This window comes from Hyperoodon ampullatus (genome assembly GCF_949752795.1).
Source record: "Hyperoodon ampullatus genome assembly, chromosome: 3".
Taxonomy (NCBI): domain Eukaryota; kingdom Metazoa; phylum Chordata; class Mammalia; order Artiodactyla; family Ziphiidae; genus Hyperoodon; species Hyperoodon ampullatus.
In genome coordinates this window covers 145099780-145121794 of record NC_136916.1, presented here as the reverse complement: position 1 = coordinate 145121794, position 22015 = coordinate 145099780, and the positions used below count along the sequence as shown (strand labels likewise).

Below are 22015 nucleotides of genomic sequence, written 5' to 3'. Positions count from 1 at the left end.
TAGGAGTAAATTGGACTGGACTTAGCATTTTCCTATTGCTAAGATATGTTTGGACAATATGTAGGCAACACGTCTTGGAAATAAAATCTGATCAGGGTTACAAGACAACAGAGGAGCAACGCCAGTGATTTATCAGATGCAGAGAAGAATAAGGGAGGCAATATGGACCAATCAGCAAGTTGCAAGGCTGAGTACACAGGCGATGAATGCGATGTCTCATGTCAACTAATGGGGCAGCCATGTGCAGCAAATAGGTAGAGAAGAACAGTAGTCAAGCAAATTCAGTCAGCCGTCCAACTTAGTGGCACAAGGCAAGTAGAGATAGGTAACAAAAGTGCTGAACAATCTGAACCTACTTATAATATTACTGGTATAGATTGGGTAGGGCAAGATCAGGCAGATAGATAGCATAGCACTTGGAAGGCCATGGTATAGGAGAATGGTAGGAGAGCCAATAGACAATGTTGGGCAGTCTAAAATGCTAAAATAGCAGATGAATATGTAGTACCAGGCCATTTGCTGATGGACAAAGCACTAGTGAATGAAGAACGTAAATCATTCAGCAGATACGTAATGGGGGAAAAAGGAGAGACAAAAATCAAAGGCAGTCAAACAGGAAGACAGAACAGCAGAGAAGCGATGACAGATCATCAGAAGCAGTTGGGTAGGGTAGTGAAAAGCTGTCAGCAGGAGAACAAAACAACATTCAGGAAAAGATGAGATTAAGAGTGAAGCAGTCTCCTGAATGGGGTGTCTTCCATCTAGGAAATAGTCATCAATAAACTGCATATGAGAATCCACAAGAGAAATAGCACACAAATGGAGATAGCATATGAATCTGAACTCTACTGCCCAGGGATACGGAATGACCCTAGAACATAGATACATAACAATCCACAAGGAAATTAAACAGATGGGAAAAATGGGTCCAAGCATTTTTTTATGATGATAAAAGAAACCAAAACACTAAAAATTATTAATCTGGAAATGATTGGCTGGGATTGAAGTCTTCGCTTACCCCTTTCTGGAGCCCACAAAATGGGAATGTTGGGAATTTCTGCAGCAGAAAAACAGAAGAGAAAAGGGATTTCTGACTCCCAGTTTGAGGAAAGCAGGTCAAATTTAGGGCTGTATAAACTGGTTCAGGGAAACAAGAACCAGCCTGAACCTTCTCCCTTCCTCAGAATCAGGCCATTCTTGAGGTTTGGGAAAGGTTTAGGAAGCCCTCACCCCATCATTCCCCACAACCTCCCCTTTCACACTTACCTCCAGTGCAAACAGTTTCCAGCAAGGAGGTACTTGGGAAAATTCACTCCCATGTTTACACCATGGCAAAATTTCAGGATAGCCAACTAATAGTACTTCCTGTGTAGGCCAGGTTCCTGTTCAGTGGGATCCCTTCCACCCTTCGTGAGTGAGCAGAGGGGACAGGTTACTAGAAACTACCTACCTCTTTGAAAGTGGATGAGAAATGAAGCAGGGGTAGTAATACAATAAATAAATAGTAATACTAGTAAATACCTTGATGATCTCATCGGTTGTCATGGATTTTAATTCCATTAAGATACTGATGACTCTTAAAAAAAATAGTATCTCTAGCCCAGACTTCTTTGAACTCCAGATGCATATACCTAACTGCCAACTTAACACCTCCATTTGGATATCTAAAGGCAATTCAAATTTCCATGACCAAAGTAAAACTCCTGCTCTTCCTCCTCAAACCTCTTCTTCCCCCAGTCTTCTCCATTTCACTGAATGGCAACTCCATTCTTCCAATTGCCCAAGTCAAAGTCCTCGATCTTATTCTTGACTCTTCTCTTTCTCTTACTCCATCTGTTACCTCTACCTTCGATACATAACAATAATGTATTCCTCACTACCTCTATCTCTATCATTGGTCTGAGTCACTATCATTTTTCACCTGGATTATTTCAATAGCCTCCTAAATGCTTTCCCTGTTTAAATATAAGTCAGATCATGTTACACCTCTGCTCAAAACTCTCCATTATACTAAGGGTGACACACAGGTTCTACATGATCCATGGCTTGCTCATTCTCCTCCTTTAGGCCTTTGCTCAAATGTCACCTTATCAATGAAGCCTTGCTTGATAGCCTTATTTAAAATTACAACCCTCTTTCCGGCCTGTACTACCTATCCACCTTCCCTGGTTTATTTTTATCCATAGTACTTATCACCATCTCTAATACTATGCATTTTACTAATTTACTTATATTTGTGACACACCACTAAAATGTAAATTCCATAAAGGCAGAATCTTCGGACTTCTTTGTTCACTGCTGTATCCCCAATATCTTGAACAGTGCCTGGTGTATACACAGTAGGCACTCAGGGCATATTTGAGTCTATGAAGTGTTAATTTTCGTAGGGCAACTCCTTTTTGTCTTAAATTCTCAGAGCATTTTTCTGAAAAGCTTACACACTATTAGCTTTTGACTAACAGAGCAGATGCTAATACACTATAGGTTAGGAATGTCCTAAAGTAGGGAGTGGCAAACCACAGCCAATGGGACAAATCTTGCCTGCTGTCTGTTTTTTTTGCATGGCCTGCAATCTAACGGTAATCTTCCCATCTTTAAATGATTGAAAAAAAACTCAAAAGAAGAGTAATACTTCATGACATGAAAATTATGAGAAAGCCAATTTTAGTGTCCATAAATAAAGTTTTATTGGGGCACGGCATGGCCCATTCATTTATATCATCATATGGCAGATTTATAATTACCCAAAACCTCTAAATACCGCGTTTAACAACAGTGGGAAATTGGCATGACTTGAATCTCTTTTGAACCTTATCAATGGGGTTATAATGCGGGTCTCCTATATAAAATATAGTCTTGAATCATTGCAAGCATGAGAAACATTATAATAAGACCCCATTTTACTTTACTTACTTACTTATTTATTTACTGCCATGCCTCATGGCATGTGGGATCTTAGTTCCCCGACCAGGGATCAAACCCATGCCCCCCTGCATTGGAAGCACGGAGTCAACCACTGGACCGCCAGGGAAATCCCATATTTATACAATATTCAAAACTAATTTTGTCATTGCTTCCAATGCCTACATTTTGTAGAAAAGTATTCTTAAAATTTGCAGAACTCTATTCAAAATCACCTCCTAATCAAAACTGACCTATCTTCTCCTCACATAAAATTTCATGCTGAGGATTATTACATGCAAGGGCCATATATCATATGCTGCAATCAAACTTATGGGAAGGAGTGAAGAAGGTGAGGGGAAAACACTTAAATTATTCAATGACATCCATCAATATAATGTTATCTTCAGTCTTCACAGAGGATTATAATATATTGCCTCTTATCAATTGGTCCTTTCAGTACAATCAATTGCTTCTTCTGCATTGTTGCCTTTGATATTTGATGTCTTTCTCTCTCTCTGTGCAACTGGTAACAGTTCATTTTCAAACTCCATACTTCCAACAGCTTTACTTCTTTCTTCCCAGCATCTTTTGAAGGAACTTGGATTCTTCCTGTAAATTCTCAGTTGTGTCTGTTATTATGTTATTATGATTATCTGAAATGGTTACTCCCTCTGTTGGATATTTGTCTGCCATTCTTTTTTTTTTTTTTTTTTTTTTTTTTTTTTTTTCCGCGGTACGCGGGCCTCTCACTGCTGTGGCCTCTCCCGTTGCGGAGCACAGGCTCCGGACGCGCAGGCTCAGCGGCCCTGGCCCACGGGCCCAGCCGCTCCGCGGCACGTGGGATCTTCCCGTACCAGGGCATGAACCCGTGTTCCCTGCATCGGCAGGCAGACTCCCAACCACTGCGCCACCAGGGAAGCCCTGTCTGCCATTCTTTAATAGCAGCCATGGTTTTCCCAAGTTCCAATATGAGGAAATAATACAAGTAAAATTATTAGAATAATTCCAAACAGTTTATTTTGTTATCTGAGTCCATTTTCTTACCCTCTATCAGTTTCCTTTTGTGCCTGGCAATAACATAAAGTTACAAATATTCTGCTCTAATTCAGTGATATTATTCTAAAAAGCTCAGAGTACTTGATAGATATAAATCCATTTGTCATCATATTACATTTTGTGTGAAAAGTGATATTAAGTCCATTTCATAGATGGAGATCTAATAAAAGGAAGATGAATTCACATTCTTGGTTTCAGACAATAATGAAGAAAGGAATATTCTGAAATCTTCATTCCTGAAACTATCTCTAAATAAACATGCTTTTAGCATTTTATATTTGCAAAATATTTAATGATGCTTTGTTGTCAATATCTTAGCATATATTTTGCAAAACTATTCTAGTATGCCAGCCTCTGTTCATTTTATGAGAGTAGGTTGTAACGGTGAGTTGGAACACTGATTCCAAGATTTTATTACTCTGATAAATTCAAGGGTAAAAATAAACATTTAGCATGTCATCTCTGTTTCTTTTTCCTTTTCTGTAACCTATCCTGCTTGATTTTTTCCCCAGAGAAAAATTCTTTCAATATTTACTCAACCATTATCTATTTACTTTTTAAGCTAAAGTTCTTTCTATTTAGATTGTAGGTAATAATAGGAAATATTTATGTAGCAAATAAATACTGCTTTTACTTACATTAACTCACATAATATAACTACCCTCTGAGGTAGGTATTCTTATTCTCTCCATTTTACACATAAGAAAACTGAGTAAAGTAAGTTGTGTACGGTCACATGCTATTAAGAGGTGAATCTAGGATTCGAATCTAAGTAGTCTGTGCTCTTAAGCACTGTTATGCTGAGTCACAAATGGTTATATGTGCAACACGACTTTTCTAGTAAGAGCTCTAATTAGACATCGAATTCACGATAATAAGTATATTTGTACTCACTTGTATGTTAACTGATATGATTCATCTCTCTTCCCCATTAGGACTCCCCAAAAGTTGAAAACTTGTTCTTATGCAGAGTAGGCATGCAATAAAGAAACGTACTTAAGGGAAAATGAAGACAGCATTTTATTTATGGGTTCTTCATATATGAAATTTTTCTTTTGCCTTATGCTAAAAATTCCAAAATCCCCACCTCAAGGAACAATGTACACTTCCCTCTGTAGTATTGCTATGTGGAACAGGAGGCTTCCAACATGATTTTTAAATGCAATGTCACATATTGCTCTAATTATCTAAATGTTCTAATGTTATACCTGTTACTTTTCAACTAGGATAGTAATACTAAGGAGCTTATCCTTTTAATGCATAAATAAAACAAGAGGGTAAATGTCTTGGTTAAGGTGGCAGGGGTGGACTTTCAAATAATTAGAATTACACAAGCAATGAACTCTCAGATGAAAGAAGCTGTGACTGAGATGTTCACACAAAGGCTGGGAATGATGAAAAGGTCATGCTAGGACTTTGAACACAACGGATTTTGAATTCTCATCAAATGGTGATTTCTCTATTATTACCTAGTAATTTTATATAAAACATTAAGCCAACTCGAGGTACAGCACTGACAAAAATCTATGATAAAAAATATCCCTTATTTTGATGGTAGGATATAAGTATTGACTGAAAAGGTTTCCACACAACAAATCAACAAAATTGGAACCTGGTACTTCACAGCAGTTTAAATTTTATATACAAATAATGGTATGGATAGTCACTAGGTTTGCACAGTACAACAGAACTTCAAAAACAAAATAAAACAAAACAAAAACCAGGGCAAAAAACCAATCTTCAAAAAGAATGATGTTAGTCTTACTGGGGAATGTACACTTGAATAAGTGCCAATTCTCAAAAGGGTTTACTTTTAGAAAGGATTGATGGCATGGTTTTACTGTGTGTATTGGTTGATAGTCATCTTACGAATTTTGGCTTCAGAGTAATCTCTGAATAATCATAGTTGCTGTTTTTCATCTCCACAGATGGTACTACTCTAGCTGTTCTAAGAAAGAGATTAAAATAACATAGTTCTAGTTTACTCATCCTTCTATGTAAAGTGAATCTTCTGCTCTAGCCAGGAAGATTTTCTTAATTTTATCTTTCTCTGTAGCTTGATCATACATTTCCCTTTCTTACTACCATCAGCAATGTCTTCTTCTCTCCTAATCTAAATCCTATTTCTCTCCTTCAATTAGCTTAAATTCTACTTGTATAAAAATTTCACTGATAGCTCAGCTTTATATTAATCTTTCCCTTTAAAGAATTTTTTTGACCTGAATTGTCTGAACATTTTTGATACTAAGTTTGTATTGTTTTGATTTGTCAGGTGACAATTTTAGGAGTACATGTACTTTAGCACTCACTCAATAAAGCCTTAAGGTGCTTGATAAATACTTGTTAAACTGAACGAAGACTAAATGTTGTTTTTAGCAAACTGGTAGGTCATAAATGTGCCCATGCTCTGAGGCATATACTACTTTACACTGGATAATGCAAAATAAATATAAACCCCAGATAAAAGGGACTATTACTAAAAAGCTATCCTGAATGTCACATATTTGGGCCATTTCAAGCCATATTCCAAAAATTTTAAACTACAGAGGTACAAAGTAAATAGGTTCAGACAGGATATCAGGAGGTACTTAATGCAACTGCACTAATAATCCACATATAATACAGACTATAGAAATTCTTATTCTTGTTCCTTTGCCCATGCCTTGAAGTAGTAGTGGGAAAATGTTGACTAACATTCTTATTTTTTAGACATATCCACCAGGTATGCTAATAGCTAACAATAGGTATCAGAGTACAATGGTTAGTAGCAGAAACATTTGGGGCTGTCATATCTAATTAGAGGTATTAGGTAATATTATTAATTAAATGAGAAAGAAAAAGGTAAAGGAAAAAAGGACATTTACTGAGCATCTACAAACATGCCAGGTTTTATACTAGATGCTTTTACATGCATTATAGTCACTTCCGAGCTTGGATAACCTTGGGCAAATCAATTAACTGATCTGTCTCAGTTTCTCCACCTTTAAAATAGATACAACAATAGTACCTGCCTCATATGGTTGTTTTGAAGGCTAAATGAATTAACATATGCTTGAAATAGCTCCTGACACATAGTAAGTACTATATATATTTGTTAATTAGTATTATTGACTACTTTTATTATCTCAATTATCAGAAAAAACAACCTTGAGAGGTAGGCATTAGCTAATTGAGTAGATGGGAAAACTGAAGTTTGAACAGGTTAATTTGCTTTAATTTCATAGTTAGTTAGTGGCAGAGTTTTAGATTCAAATTTAGGTCTGACTCTACAGTGTTAGTATCAGGATATAGACATATTGCATCCCAACATATTTAGACAAAGGTAAAAAGATGAAAACATATTTCCCATGTCCAGGACTATTTCATAAAAATTACAAAAAGAGCTCCTTCAAATGGCATAAAATATAACCTTATTTGACCATAAGGGATAGTATATTTTATTGAATCTAGTTTTAAATATTTCCAGTACAAGAGTTTCTAGTATTCTGCTTTCTTACCAATTTCACACTGTTTAGTTATCCTATTTGTACAGAACAATTTTAAAATACTCAAAATTTTATTTCAATATGGTTATTTTTACCTTTTACATGTATAATAGGTATTTTACTTTAGTCATAACAATGTTAGAATTACAAAATAAATATTCATAGAGCTCTACGGTATCAGTATATGATATGTACTTGAAAGGAACTATATAATTTAAATGACCTGCCGTAGTGATCAAATTTTCTTTCAAAAACAGAAATTATTATTATTATTATTATTTATTATTATTTTTTTTTTGCGGTACGTGGGCCTCTCACTGTTGTGGCCTCTCCCATTGTGGAGCACAGGCTCTGGACGTGCAGGCTCAGTGGCCATGGCTCACGGGCCTAGCCGGTCCGCGGCATGTGGGATCTTCCCGGACCGGGGCACAAACCCATGTCCCCTGCATTGGCAGGCGGATTCTCAACCACTGCGCCACCAGTGAAGCCCAAAAACAGAAATTATTAAACATGGTGTTCTGCTATGCTTCTGCTATAATGCAGGAGAGTTCTTCTGGTTTTTAAAATGTCCAATGTTAACTTTTAGATGGTGCTGTTAAATGTAAATTCTCACTGATTTTCACAAGAGTCACAAATTAAGAATCATTAACATATAGTCAGTAACTCAGCTCAATTATGTCTCCTTCCTTTTACTTACACAGTATTCTCGTTTTTGAAGCATTATAATGTAAGAAAAATGGTTAATGACCACATAAAATTATAGTTGACTTACAGTACATTCACACCTGAAGTTATGAAATATTTAAGTTTCAATATACTGATTATGAAATAAATTTTATAAAATAGTTTTTCTTTGATTTGATATTTCTGTAAAAAAATTCCTAATAACCCAAGTGGAAAATATTTGTAGAAAGGCTTAGGTAGTAATCTGTTCCAAAGAAATGTAAATATTTTAGGCTATAAACAAAATATGTGATCTGGAATTCATAAGTTTTTCCTAGAAATTCATCCTTTGTACCAGATTTTACCTCTTTCAGCATTAGTCATTTTGTCAGATGCCTCTTCAATTCCAAAATGAACCATAAAAACCCTTTTAAATGAACACCCTTTACATCAAATTTATAGTTTCCTGAAATTTTTGCAATTCCTCCTTTAGTTTGATTATTTCATAATGACAAATTTTATCAGGACACATTTTAGGAGATACTACTATGAACAATAGCTTGAAAATTTTTTCGGAGTGAGACTTTACTTAATGTATAACAAATCCAATAATAATTTGATCAATTTTGAAGGTTCAAAATTTTATATATTATTTATAATGAGGGATCTTTTGTTTTTATTATTCTATATTGTCTACTGAGACAATGGTGCAATACACTTTATTATGGAAGAAAAGTGTTCTTTCTTTGCTCCTTCTGAAAGTAAAAATTTAAGAAATGAAACCCAACATCATTTCAAATTACTAAAGAACAAAAGGTAAAAGTAAATTTAAAAGTCAGTTAAAAATGTGAGTAAAGATGACTTATGTTCATCTAATAGACCAGAGGTTGGCAAACTTTTTCTGCAAAGGATCAGATAGTAAATATTTTAGGCTTTGCAGGCCTATACGGTTTTCATTCAACTATTTAGTTCTGCTGTTGTAGCCACAGGCAATAGGTCAATGAATGAGTGTAGCTATGTTCCAATAAAACTTCATTTATGGACACTGAAATTTAAATTTCAAATAGCTCTCGTGTCACAAAGTATTATTTTCCTTTTGGCTTCTTTCAGCCATTTAAAAATGAAAAATCCATTCTTAGTTCACAAGTCATACAAAAAAATACAACAGGCTGAATTTGGCCTACAGGCCGTAGTTTGCTGACTCCTGCAATAGATTGAGTTTCTTGAGGACAGGGACCATGTCTTATTCATTTTTTAACTCCAGCACCCAGCATGGCATCAGATACATATCAAGGATTAAAAATAAAAAGCTTGGGCTTCCCTGGTGGCGCAGTGGTTGAGAGTCCGCCTGCCGATGCAGGGGACATGGGTTCGTGCCCCGGTCCGGGAGGATCCCACATGCCGCAGAGCGGCTGGGCCCGTGAGCCATGGCCGCTGAGCCTGCGCGTCCGGAGCCTGTGCTCCGCAACAGGAGAGGCCACAGCAGTGAGAGGCTCGCATACCGAAGAAAAATAAATAAATAAAAAAATAAAATAAAAATAAAAAATAAAAAGCTTGATAAATGAATAAATAATGAGACCTAACATGCATGCTAGGCTTTTATTTAACTCTTTAATTCATAATCAAAATAATATATTACTATGCAACTTTTTATTCTGGTGTAGCTTAGTAGTCTAAAAGTGCTGAAAATTATTTTTACCTTACAAATATTAAATAGTTCAGTATTTTCTAATTTACCATAATATATTATCAAACATTTCTTTGTAATTACAAAGATGTTCTTTTTAAAATAAATGTTTCTTTATCTTTTATTCTCTTCTAGACTTTACATCTAAACGGCTTTCACTTTACCTCACTTATACGTCCTTAATTATACTTTTACCTTTTAAGAATAATAAAAGATTCTTTACGTAATAATACCTATTTTGGATATATTTGCTTTTAAGTGATAATGGGACATGAAGAGATAATATACTTGGTATAGCAATGAGTTACGTTCTATAGAATTTTATTACTAGCATTTCACCAATGTCAACAGATTATCCAACCTTTATCAGATCTGAGAAAATGCAATCTATTATTAAAAATAAAGCTTTTCAAAAGTTGTAGAGTATGGATTATTATGCTATTATATGTAAGCTTTGATAGTATCTCATGTTGAGAGTCAGGGAACAGACCAGCAGGTACGTGACTATCAGATAAACCTCATTCTAAGATACAGGGCCTAAAAGTAGAAACAAATTCGTAATTTAGGAAAATCAATTCTGATTGCCTTATTTGTATAAAATATGTAAATAAGATACATTTTACTAAACTTGCTATTTCCATTTTTCTGTTAATAGACCTGGAAGAACTCTAAAGCTATTAAACTTTTCATTTTCTCTAAAGTTCAAACACAGTGACAATAACTTTAGACTGCTTTATTTCACTCATTCAATTTATCATTTTCCCCCTTCCTTTTTTTAAACAACCCACACAACTCACAAACACTGTCCATTGTGTTTGCAGATCAAACTTATTACTGACAATTACTGACTATAAAATATTAGCACCTTAAGGGAGAAGTTTTATATTATTTTACCTTTATCACTAGTATTTGTGTTTTCTGTCAATAACTTCTGACTCTATTTAAAAATATTTGCAACCTTAAGTTGTATATAGGTACATATGCTCTACAAATAGGTTTCTCTTTTCAGACACAATTATCTAAGACAATTAACTATATAATTACAGGTCCAAAATTATATTTCTGGATTCCTAGCTGACATCCCAGTGTAAAGTTTTACATATTATAAGAATTGCAACTATTTAAAGATAAGAAGAAATTAGGAGAATTATTTTTGGGTGGTCTTATATTGCTTTTATGTTTATTTTTCAAAGGCTTAACAGCCCTATGGACTTTTGCTGTAGATAATCATACCTTATGTGTGTGTGTGTGTGTGTGTGTGTGTATATATATATATATATATATATATATATATATATATATATAATTTGAAATAAAGTAAATCTATTAAAGATCAAGATATTCACAATCAGGTAAGTTACTTGTTTTCAAAAATAGACATTAGAAAAGACATAATTATATGTATTTACCCTAATACAATTTTACCCAGGTAGTTGCTATAGGCATATACAAATATAAGAGCACTTCTAAGGTTTTCTGGTAACTGAAGAACTGTATTGAAGAATAAAGGACTTCTCAATTTTCTGATATAATGAAATATACAAAGTCATGGAAAGACATAGACTCTTGTTAACTAACAGTAGCAAAAAAAAGGTTGGGCGATAAACAGATACTAGAATGGTAGAATTTCAAGACCTCTGAGTTATATGGAGATGGAAAAGATAAAATATGAAGCTTACTATGCTAAAATTTTAAAAAATTTAACAAGATTGTGACGATTTCATGGATATACTTTAAATCTAGTATACGACTATTTTTGCCCATTTGATTGTTATATATAAAAAAATACTACAAATTTGTCCACTTTGGTAGTTATGTAATAACTAATAAAAAAAATTAACCCTTATAAGTTAACCCTTACATAGTGCTTACTAAAATGCCAGGAATAGTTCTCATTGAAACCTCACAGCCACCCTGGTAGATAAGCACTTTCATTTCCCTCATTTTATAGGAAATTAAGGCACAGAATGATTTAATAACTAGTCTACACTCACCGTGTTGTAAGTAGCAGAGCCAGAATTTAAAAGTTTGGATTTGCAACCTAGTGTTTTGGTATTAACTTGAAACTCCACGGAGTACAAAATATTTAATTTTGTGAAACAAATTATTTTCCCACAATTAAAAATAATTTTGTTAACTGGTTATGAATGAATTCTATGGTACCTTTTTTCTACTTTTCTGATATAAAAGTAATATTATGAAAATATCAAACCAGCACACAAACAACAAGGATATATAAAACCAACGTCATTTACTTCAAACACTTAAACCAGCACTCAAACTCCAAAAATCAATGTCTTCACGTATGTGGGCGATTTTCTTACAAACAAAAGAAAACATAAACACACCTTTATAGGAGATGGCTTCCCTCCAACTGTACTTTTTAAGTTAGTCTCACAGTTTAAAAGAAATATAAAAATTGGCCAAAGGACCATTTCCCCTTAGGACCCAGAAGCTATGTAAGAATGACTTCTTTTTTAAGTAGTTGAAGCTGACAATCTCCCAGAATTGCTTAACAAAATGACTTTATTTATAAGCTTAATTATAATAATATTCCAAAAATTTCTGTGCCATGATTTTTACATAGAAGAATAGAAAACATTTTAAAACTTGTTAAAACAATGTGCATTTTCACATACTAGAGCCAATGGTTCCCAAAGTTTGGAAGCACGGTCTATGGGCCAGCAACATGTGTGTTACCTGGGGCCTTACTAGAAACACAAATTCTTGGGACCCACTGCAGATTGACTGAATCAGAAACACTGTGGGTGGGACACAGCAATGTTTTACCTCTAATTGTGGTACAAGCTAAAGTTTGAAAACTGCTATATTAGAGTAAGGACAATAATCATTTAATAGGTACAGAGCAAAAGTATCGTGCTATGAATAAGACAGGAGACACAATGGTGTACTGATTTGGAAATAAAAAACCAGTTAACAGTAACTTGAAATCCAGCCAAGAAACACTTTTCTGGGAGGTAAAGGAAACAATGTCACAAGTATTAATATAAGTTTGCATATGACTCTGAAGTGACACATGACGCTTATGGCTTCTTTAAAAAGAAAGAAGGACTTTCCCCCTTGTATCACTGAGCACTATCTATTCTTCATTCTTTCCCTAATTTTTTTCCTGTGCAAGGTTGAAGGTGATTCTTGTGGCATGAAGCCTAGAGATTAATTCTGCCTTTTGGCTTATTAAATTTTGCATTTAAGTTCACATTTAAAATTATGGAATATATAACTTTCTCATCAAATACTATAAAATTGGTATAAATATGCTATTGCAGTCATCCTACTTAAGACCAATGACAAGGGTATCTCAAGAAAAGACAAATCAGAAACATCTTGAATTATATTAACAAAGCACATCAGACCAGACTGCCATGCTGAGTCAGAGTTCTGCTATTACCTCCTTTGGCAATATGTCTGAAATTCAGCTGATACCACAGACCACTGAGCAAATGCAGGATTACCTTCTGGACCAGTTCAATCTTCCTCATTTTAGATAATTTCTAGTTTAAGTCCAAAGAAAAGAAGTCAAGAAAGTTTTTTTTTTAATATAATGATTCTCCCACAGCAAAATGTTCACATTCTTAGAACCACAGGTCTCTTGTTCTGTCTAGCAAAATTACATAAATCATATAAAAATAATAAAAAGGATTAAAAATAACATGAATAGTCTACTCCTTGAATATCAGAAAAGCATATACTATCTCACCTCTGGAGTGACATCTCGTGGCGCAAACCCTGTTCCTCCAGTTGTTAGTATCAAATTAAGTTCCTTTTCATCACACCAATCTATCAGGGTTTCCTGAAAGAAAATAATAATATTTTCACATGCAGAAGGACTTGCCTGCCTACTCAAAACATTCACATACTGAGATACTTCGTATACAGTGAAGAAACAGATTCTTTTCAACACTCATTAAGAAAAATGTGAAGCACAATTCATGGAACAGTTTCCACTGTTAATCAAAAGACACTGCAGTTTTGGGTATGTATTTTATTCATTATAGAAAATGAAGATGCAACCATCAGATTCTTGAAAGTAAATGTAACACAGGAAATAGCACAAATAGTTTATAATTAATGTTCATTATGTATTTAAATGGCATGTCTGACATCTTGTCAGCCACTCAAAATATATTCAGGTTAAAAAAATTGAGCACTATTTCTAATTATATGATCTCATTATTTAATAAGTATAGCAATCCTGGTAAATCCAGGTAAATATTCATACTTCTATTTTATATTTAAGGAAACAGACTCATTGGATTTTTTCATTAATGTACTCAGAGAGATCAAGAAATATACTTGCTCATGGGCTCACAAACTAGAAGAGGAAAAAGCTAGAATTTAAACTTAGAGCTGTTGGACCCTCAACAGATGTTCCTCTATATTTTGCCTATGATTGAGTCAATATTTTTTTTTCCTAAGTTTCAAGTGGTTTAGGAAAGTTTTACATTTTTCAGGATTTTATTTTACATAGTTGCCTTAAAGGAAAGGTGTAGGAATAAATGATTGCTTAAAGTTTCTTTTTTTCCACACCAATATTATGACACTTAGTTGAGATTAGTATTACATACCATAAAATTCTGGAGTTGGTAGAGACCTTAGTAGATTTGCCTATTCATTTTACAGATAAGACAACTGAAGTACAATGTGGTTAAATAATTTACTCAAAGTTACCCAGCTAGTCTGTAAAGAAGTGGGACAAGGATCTCTGCTTACTCTATTGCTAGTTCTATTCATCCATCCTACATTTTCGCTATTTATTAAAAAGAACTATTAAGTGCTCATTTAAATTATAATTAAATATTTGCTTTGGTATTTTATTGTTTCATTACCTTTACACAATTCAGGTCCAAAACTTAATAATACAATTATATCATTTATGTACTGATAATTAGATGTGAAATACCAGTAGCAGGCTGCTATCTGTATGTAAAATACAATGCCCTCAGTTCTCTAATTCATCAGTGACACAAAATGCATGATAATTATTCAGAAGGACAATTCAGGATTTTTAAATGATTTTTTTCCCTTTCCTCACTCATTTTTATTTCATCCTGGTATCACAGGAATGGAGAGCGTAAAACTCCAAATGAAGGAGATTTTTTTCCCTTGCTGTGATTAATTAATGGCAACAATCTATTTTTAAAAAGACAAAAAATATAGACTACTAGAGCCTAACTGAAGAACTCCCACCACTGATATAGTTATAATTTTGTTCTGAGGAAAGCTCACACACACACAAAATCAATGGTTAATCTACAAACAATAAATGCTGGAGAGGGTGTGGAGAAAAGGGAACCCTCTTGCACTGCTGATGGGAATGTAAATTGATACAGCCACTATGGAGAACAGTATGAAGGTTCCTTAAAAAACTAAAAACAGAACTACCATATGACCCAGCAATCCCACTCCTGGGCAAATACCCTGAGAAAACCATAATTCAAAAAGAGTCATGTACCACAATGTTCACTGCAGCACTATTTACAATAGCCAGGACACAGAAGCAACCTAAGTGTCCATTGACAGATGAATGGATAAAGAAGATGTGGCACATATATACAATGGAATATTACTCAGCCATAAAAAGGAACGAAATTGAATTATTTGTAGTGAGGTGGATGGACCTAGAGTCTGTCATACAGAGTGAAGTAAGTCAGAAAGAGAAAAACATACACCATATGCTAACACATATATATGGAATCTAAAAACAAAAAATGATTCTGAAGAACCTAGGGGCAGGAAGGAATAAAGACACAGATGTAGAGAATGGACTTGAGGACACGGGGAGGGGGAAGGGTAAGCTAGGACGAAGTAAGAGAGTGGCATGGACATATATACACTACCAAATATAAAATAGATAGCTAGTGAGAAGCAGCCGCATAGCACAGGGAGATCAGCTCCGTGCTTTGTGACCACCTAGAGGGGTAGGATAGGGAGAGTGGGAGGGAGACACAAGAGGGAGGGGATATGGTGATATATGTATACGTATAGCTGATTCACTTTGTTATACAGCAACAACAAACACAACAATGTAAAGCAATTATACTCCAATAAAGATATTAAAAAACAAAAACAAACAAAATCAATGGTTATTATAATAAAGGTGATTATGTGGTGGTTTCACAAATCAAACTTAAAATTTCCATTGTTTTGCTCTTCTATTTATTTAAAAATTAGAAAAGCAAAAATACTCATCATTCTAAGTAGTTATTATTTCTGGTCTATAAAAAAAACCATAGTTGACTCCATAACTCAGCAATGAGATGAACTGATCTTGTCTTCCCACTAATAGACCTTAGAAACTTTAGATTTCTTTGTAACATTCCACATTAGTGAAGTGTCTGTGCCACAGCATTCTAGTCTTTGACCACACCTCCATTTATATCAGATCTTGATAAAAAGTGATGTGAAATCCAACTTGTATCAACAAAATAGCTCAAGCATTAAAAAAAAAAAACTATATCAAATACTAATTTTCAGTATTGTCAATACCAAGAGGGCAATTCAAACTTTTCAAATTTCAAGATGCCAATAAAAATAGTCAAAATAGTCCCTTTAGACTGAAGAATGCTGTTGTTTGGCAACAGGCAATAATTCCTATAACATATTTCATCCATTGATTAAATAAACATTTACTGAGTACCTACACCATGTCTTAGGTGTTAAGAGTTAAAAAATAAGTGAAAGACTGACCCTGGTTTTAAAGAGCTCATAGTCCAGTAATGGTTCTCAACTTTGGTTATACACTGGAATTATTTGTGGAGCTTGTAAAAATACTGATGCTTGGGTCTCATTTCTGGGGTACAGCTTGGAAATTGGGATTCTAAAAAGCTTCCCAGGTAATTTTAAAATGCTGTCAACCAGTTAAGAACTACTAGCTTAAAGAGACAATAAGTTCAGTTATCTGAAGGTGAACTTTACAGCTAACCCAACTGGGTGGGCCCACAAAGATGTCATAGCTTAAGATGAGTTGCACCATAGGCATATTACTTAAGTTTTTCTATTCCCAGGATGGATAACTGATAACACATACTCTATAGATTTTCTTTCATTTAAATAAAATTTTATATCTTGAGCTCAGTTAAGGATATGTTCAAGTATTTGAAAAGTAATATTTTGTTGTCCAAAGTAGCTGTGTGATGTACAACAGTTTTTCAACTGAGCAAAAATCTTAGTTAGGATTTTGGACTTTTAAGAGAAAATAGCAATCTTATCATTCACTCAGTGGATCTCCAAAACATAAGGATTCTTTCTCAACTGTTAATATAAAATATGAGTATTCCAGACACCTAGTGGTCATATACTTATTTAACACATCAGTTCGTTTATTTAACAATAAAGTGTCTTTTATTCTGGCACTTCATTAGATAACAGGGATCCAAAGACAAATAAGGCCCTGGACTCAAGGATTTAGTCAAGTATAGGTGCTGTGAGTCTAGTCAAGAACCTTGCTACTAAAAGTATGATCTGAAGACCAGCAACATTTGTTTTACCAGGGAGCTTGTTAGAAACACAGAATCTCAGGTCCCATCCAAGACTTACTGATTCAGGATCTGCAATTTTAGAAAGACTCCTCAAGGTGCTATATATGCATATAAACTGGACTAAGCCATGCTTTCTAACCATGTACCACTCAGGATATTGTGAGTCTTACTTTTCTATCACGATAGATCACCTGAAAGCAATTTATCTCATCATATATGTTTCTGCACCTATAAGATACCTTTCATTTTAAGATATACCTTAATATTTGGCTGCTACCAGGTAGTATGTCATTGAGGATTTCTACATGAACCATCATTATGAAAAATTCCTCTGCATCTGTTGCAAAACTGAGGCTGAAGACATTGTCTATTTTAATGGTTATTTTCCCTTACATAAAAGGTATTTCTTTAAAAATTTACTGCCTTGAGCTTACAGGTTAGCACAGTAGAATCAACTTATAACAAAGAATTTCTGCCTCTCCATATCTAACAGAAATGAACAACAACAACAACAACAAAAAAGAGTAAGAACTAGAGGAAAAAACTTCCACCAGCAATGATCAAATGAGAAAAAATATACAGCTTTATGTCATAAATCTCAAATGTTGGGTGGTCAACGACAGAAATAAATGGTCTTTAAGAAGCATGCTGCAGCAGGGTTGAGGCTCATAATGCTGTTCTGGCTCCCAAAGAAGTCATAATGGTGAATTATCAGAATCATAAAAATTCTCACTAATACCTTCAAATCTAGAGAGATGTAAACTGAAAGAAACTATCTTTTCATCTTGAAAGCAGCTGCTGTGAGAAACAAGTGAAACAAGGGGTTGAATCTCTGTGATCAAGTTGAAGCTTCCAGGAACAAATGCACACTGAATTGGGGAACTAATCTGAAACCTAATGATATCCCCACATAAACAGTGAGTTAAACCCTTATCTAGGTAGAAAAACTCTAGTACTCGACATTTAATAAAATCTCACAGAGAAAAACAGAGCATTCCAAAAAAGACGACATGTTGTCTCTGTTCCCTTGCTTCCTCTATTTTCCTTTGTGCAAGTCTGTCAAGATCTGATGTACTCTGGGCTGACTTCATCTTTCTTCCTACATCTCTGCAATGGTTTATGAAATAAGCTCAGATTGAAGACCGGATATTGTTCAAGCAGGTTTTCTTTACTTTTTTTTTTGATAACCATACAATAAACAGAAATTTGAAGGCAAGGAGAGGGTAGTTAGAAGGAAATGTAACAGTGCTAGCTTCCTTATCTTTCAACCAACCCTTTTTACCTTTAAAAAGTTAAAACTATGACTGTAACCTATTAATGATTTTCCTTATTTTTTTTAACTTTAGAGAGATCTCTGTTTAGCAAATAATATCTCTTGTAATATGCTCTTTTCATTCATTTTCTTTTTCCTCTGTTTAAATGAAATAAAATGCTATTCTGTATTAACTTTAGAGAATTATCCTAATTTCATATAGCTGCATCTTTTACTCAATTAAACATTCATTCATCCATTCTTCTACCTGTAATATAAACATAGAAAGATGTTAGAATGTTTTACAATTAATCTTAATAATAATTATTTCTGGGTAATTAGATTTGAAGTGCATTTTATTTTTTACTTTTTATTTTATTTTTTTTGTATTTTTGGAATTCTTTATAATTCCCATGTATTATTAAAAACTAAAGGAATTTTAAAAATTTAATTTTCTGTCCTGTATCAGGAACTAACATAGTGTTTTAAGTCAATTATACTTCAAAAATAAACAAACAAACTTAAAGAAAGGGAGATCAGATTTGTGGTTATCAGAGGCAGGGGGTGGTGGGAGGGGGAATTGGATAAAGGTGGTCAAAAAGTACAAACTTCTAGTTATAATAAGTACTAGGGATATAATGTACAATGTGACAACTATAACTAACACTGCCATACATTATACATGAAAGCTGTTAAGAGAGTAGGTCATAAGAGTTTTTATCACAAGGAAAAAATCTGTTTGTATTTCTTTCTATTCACTAAACATTGTGGTAATCCTTTCATGATGTATGTAAGTCAAGTCATTATCCTGTACACCTTAAACTTATATAGTGCTGCATGTCAATTGTACCTCAATAAAACTGGAAGAAAAAAATGGATTCTTCTGGTATTAGTTCTTCATTCTGGTAGCTAGTACTTTAATGTCTCATTTTCCCCTCATTATGAGCTAGCTGAGAAACAAATTTTATACTTAACAACAATTCATATATTATTGTGGAAGATTAAATATGGCCACATATTCTTTATAAGTCCTTCTATCAAGAGGGGGAATGTATTTCTACAACCTTTGCATCTGGACTGGACTTATGACTTTGGTCAACAGAATAGGGCAGAAGTCATGGTGTGTGAGTTCTGAAGCCTATGTCTCAAAAGGCCTCACAGTTTCTGCCTTCACTCTTTTGGTATACTTCTATTACCATGATAGGAAGCCCAGGCTAAATCATGGAATGGTGAGAGATGATGTGGAGAGAAAGGTCTAGCAAAACAGATAGCAGCAAGGCCCTAAACATCTGACTGAGGCCATGTTAGATTCTCTAGCCATAGCTGAGCTAACGAATTATTTCAGCCACATGAGTGATTCCAGGTAAGACCAGATGACACACCTACCTGAGACCAGCAAATCTACAGATCTGTGAGAAATACTAAGTCATTGTTGTTTTAAGTCACTAAGTTTTGTGGTGGTTTTTCTTTTTGTTTTGTTTTTTTTGCGGTACGCGGGCCTCTCACTGTTGTGGCCTCTCCCATTGCGGAGCACAGGCTCCAGACACGCAGGCTCAGCGGCCATGGCTCACGGGGCCAGCCGCTCCACAGCATGTGGGATCTTCCCGGACCGGGTCACGAACCCGTGTCCCCTGCATCGGCAGGCGGACTCTCAACCACTGCGCCACCAGGGAAGCCCTTGTGGTGGTTTTTAGTGCAACAAATACAGTACAGATAACTACTTTCATAATTAGCATTTCTGCATCCTTCTCTTTCTCTGGCTATTTCCAATTTATATCTTATTAGTCATAAGTTTATACAACCTTTATAATAAATTTCCAAATAGCTTTGAAAGTGAACTTGATGTGAGTTATATTTAAATAAACTGGCATAAAGTCTCACGAAAGTGACTGTATCATTTAATCATTCAGTTTAAGAAACATACCAATGCCTAGTATGTGCAGGAAAATGTAGGAATGGGGGGGGGGTGAAAAGAAAAACCATGATAAATGTCCTTGATATCAAAGAGCTCAGAGGTATGAACAAACTAATATAGTATGGTACATCAATATATCATGGTTAGTGCTATGAAAGAGGGATGCCCATGTTAAGAAAAGTTTTTTACAGATATTACATATTTATGAATATATAACATTTTCTTTACCATAACTAGGATGAAAACTATCACTACAAAGGTTTTTAGCAATACTTTTCTCTTGCCCAAGAGTGAAAAACCCAATAAAGAGAAAAATGGGACAGTAAGAGATAGGAGGAAGTAAGTTTAGACAAGCCATCTTTCTCTACGTCCACCCGAAGTCGCATACTCATCTAGATCTAAATCTAAAATAATACATTTTCTTCTTTTCTCTACATTTATTTATTTATTTATTTATTTATTTATTTTCCTTTTTGCGGTACACGGGCTTCTCACTGTTGTGGCCTCTCCCGTTGCGGAGCACAGGCTCCGGACACGCAGGCTCAGCGGCCATGGCTCACGGGCCTAGCCGCTCCGCGGCATGTGGGATCTTCCCGGTCCGGGGCACGAACCCGTGTGCCCTGCATCGGCAGGCGGACTCTCAACCACTGCGCCACCAGGGAAGCCCCTCTCTACATTTATTGACAGAAACATGAATCACTGAATTAAGCAGACCTCACCAAAATAAAATCATTTGAGAAATGTTACATTTTTCTTTGGTCTACTAAAGAGTAGTGAAATAACCACCTAAAAAATTCCTATCTGTACATAATGAGACACGGTCTTAAGGTCATCTCAGTAAAGTCTCCTCTAACGCCTCCAGGCAATTTGTTCCTGTTGTGTGTTCCTCTGGAAAGCACTTTTCACAGTTTAAAGAAATTTGCATGTTTACATGTCTCATCTCTGAGAGTGATCTCCAAAAGGTTGATCATGAATCTCTATCAGTAAACAATTTCTGAATGTTATTTTCATAAACCACTGGAAAAGCATGTAGTATATCACACTTAAATAGAAATTTTAAAAAGATGAGATAAAGATGACAATATTTTAAATAGTTTTTCATTTTATTTTACTAAATAATACACAAAAAGTTCTCAACAATGTTTTTGTGAGAGCAATGTGATTAATACGCGTTATTTTAGAAAATCTTGGTTTGATATTTTGTGATATGGTAATTAAAAAGTAAAAAACAGTTTTAAAAGATAAGTAGACTGAAACGGAAGAAGTACTTTACCTATATTTACTAAATAATTACACAACATTTATTTTTCAATCTCATCCACCAAACATGCAAGTGCCTTTTTGAAATGGGGTTAATAAATTTCCATCTTTTATAATATTAATTAGTTGTTTCTACAAAATAGTTGGAAGATGTTACTTTGAAAATACTAATAAATAGGTTCAAAATCCACTAAAATTCTTCAAATGGAATATTTTTAAATTGGTTAGAATTTTGTTTCCTAGATTTTTTTAAACTCGACAGTTACTAGTTTTTATAAATAACACAGTATCATT

The 22015-nt window shown here is 34.5% G+C and overlaps 1 protein-coding gene across 9 annotated transcripts in view; it reads right to left on the bottom strand.

The window, feature by feature from the left end:
• Positions 1-22015, bottom strand: part of GPHN (gephyrin) — a gene marked incomplete at both ends in the record, with an annotated part of 652555 nt that overhangs the window by 344603 nt on the left and 285937 nt on the right. For 7 of the 9 annotated variants that reach the window (XM_079700386.1, XM_079700385.1, XM_079700389.1 and 4 more), the window contains one exon: positions 13514-13606. In XM_079700386.1, coding sequence (XP_079556512.1) covers positions 13514-13606 — 93 coding nt within the window. Of the gene's footprint in view, positions 1-1018; positions 1058-13513; positions 13607-22015 lie in introns of all 9 variants that reach the window. The other 2 variants (XM_079700388.1, XM_079700393.1) reach the window with 1 other exon arrangement.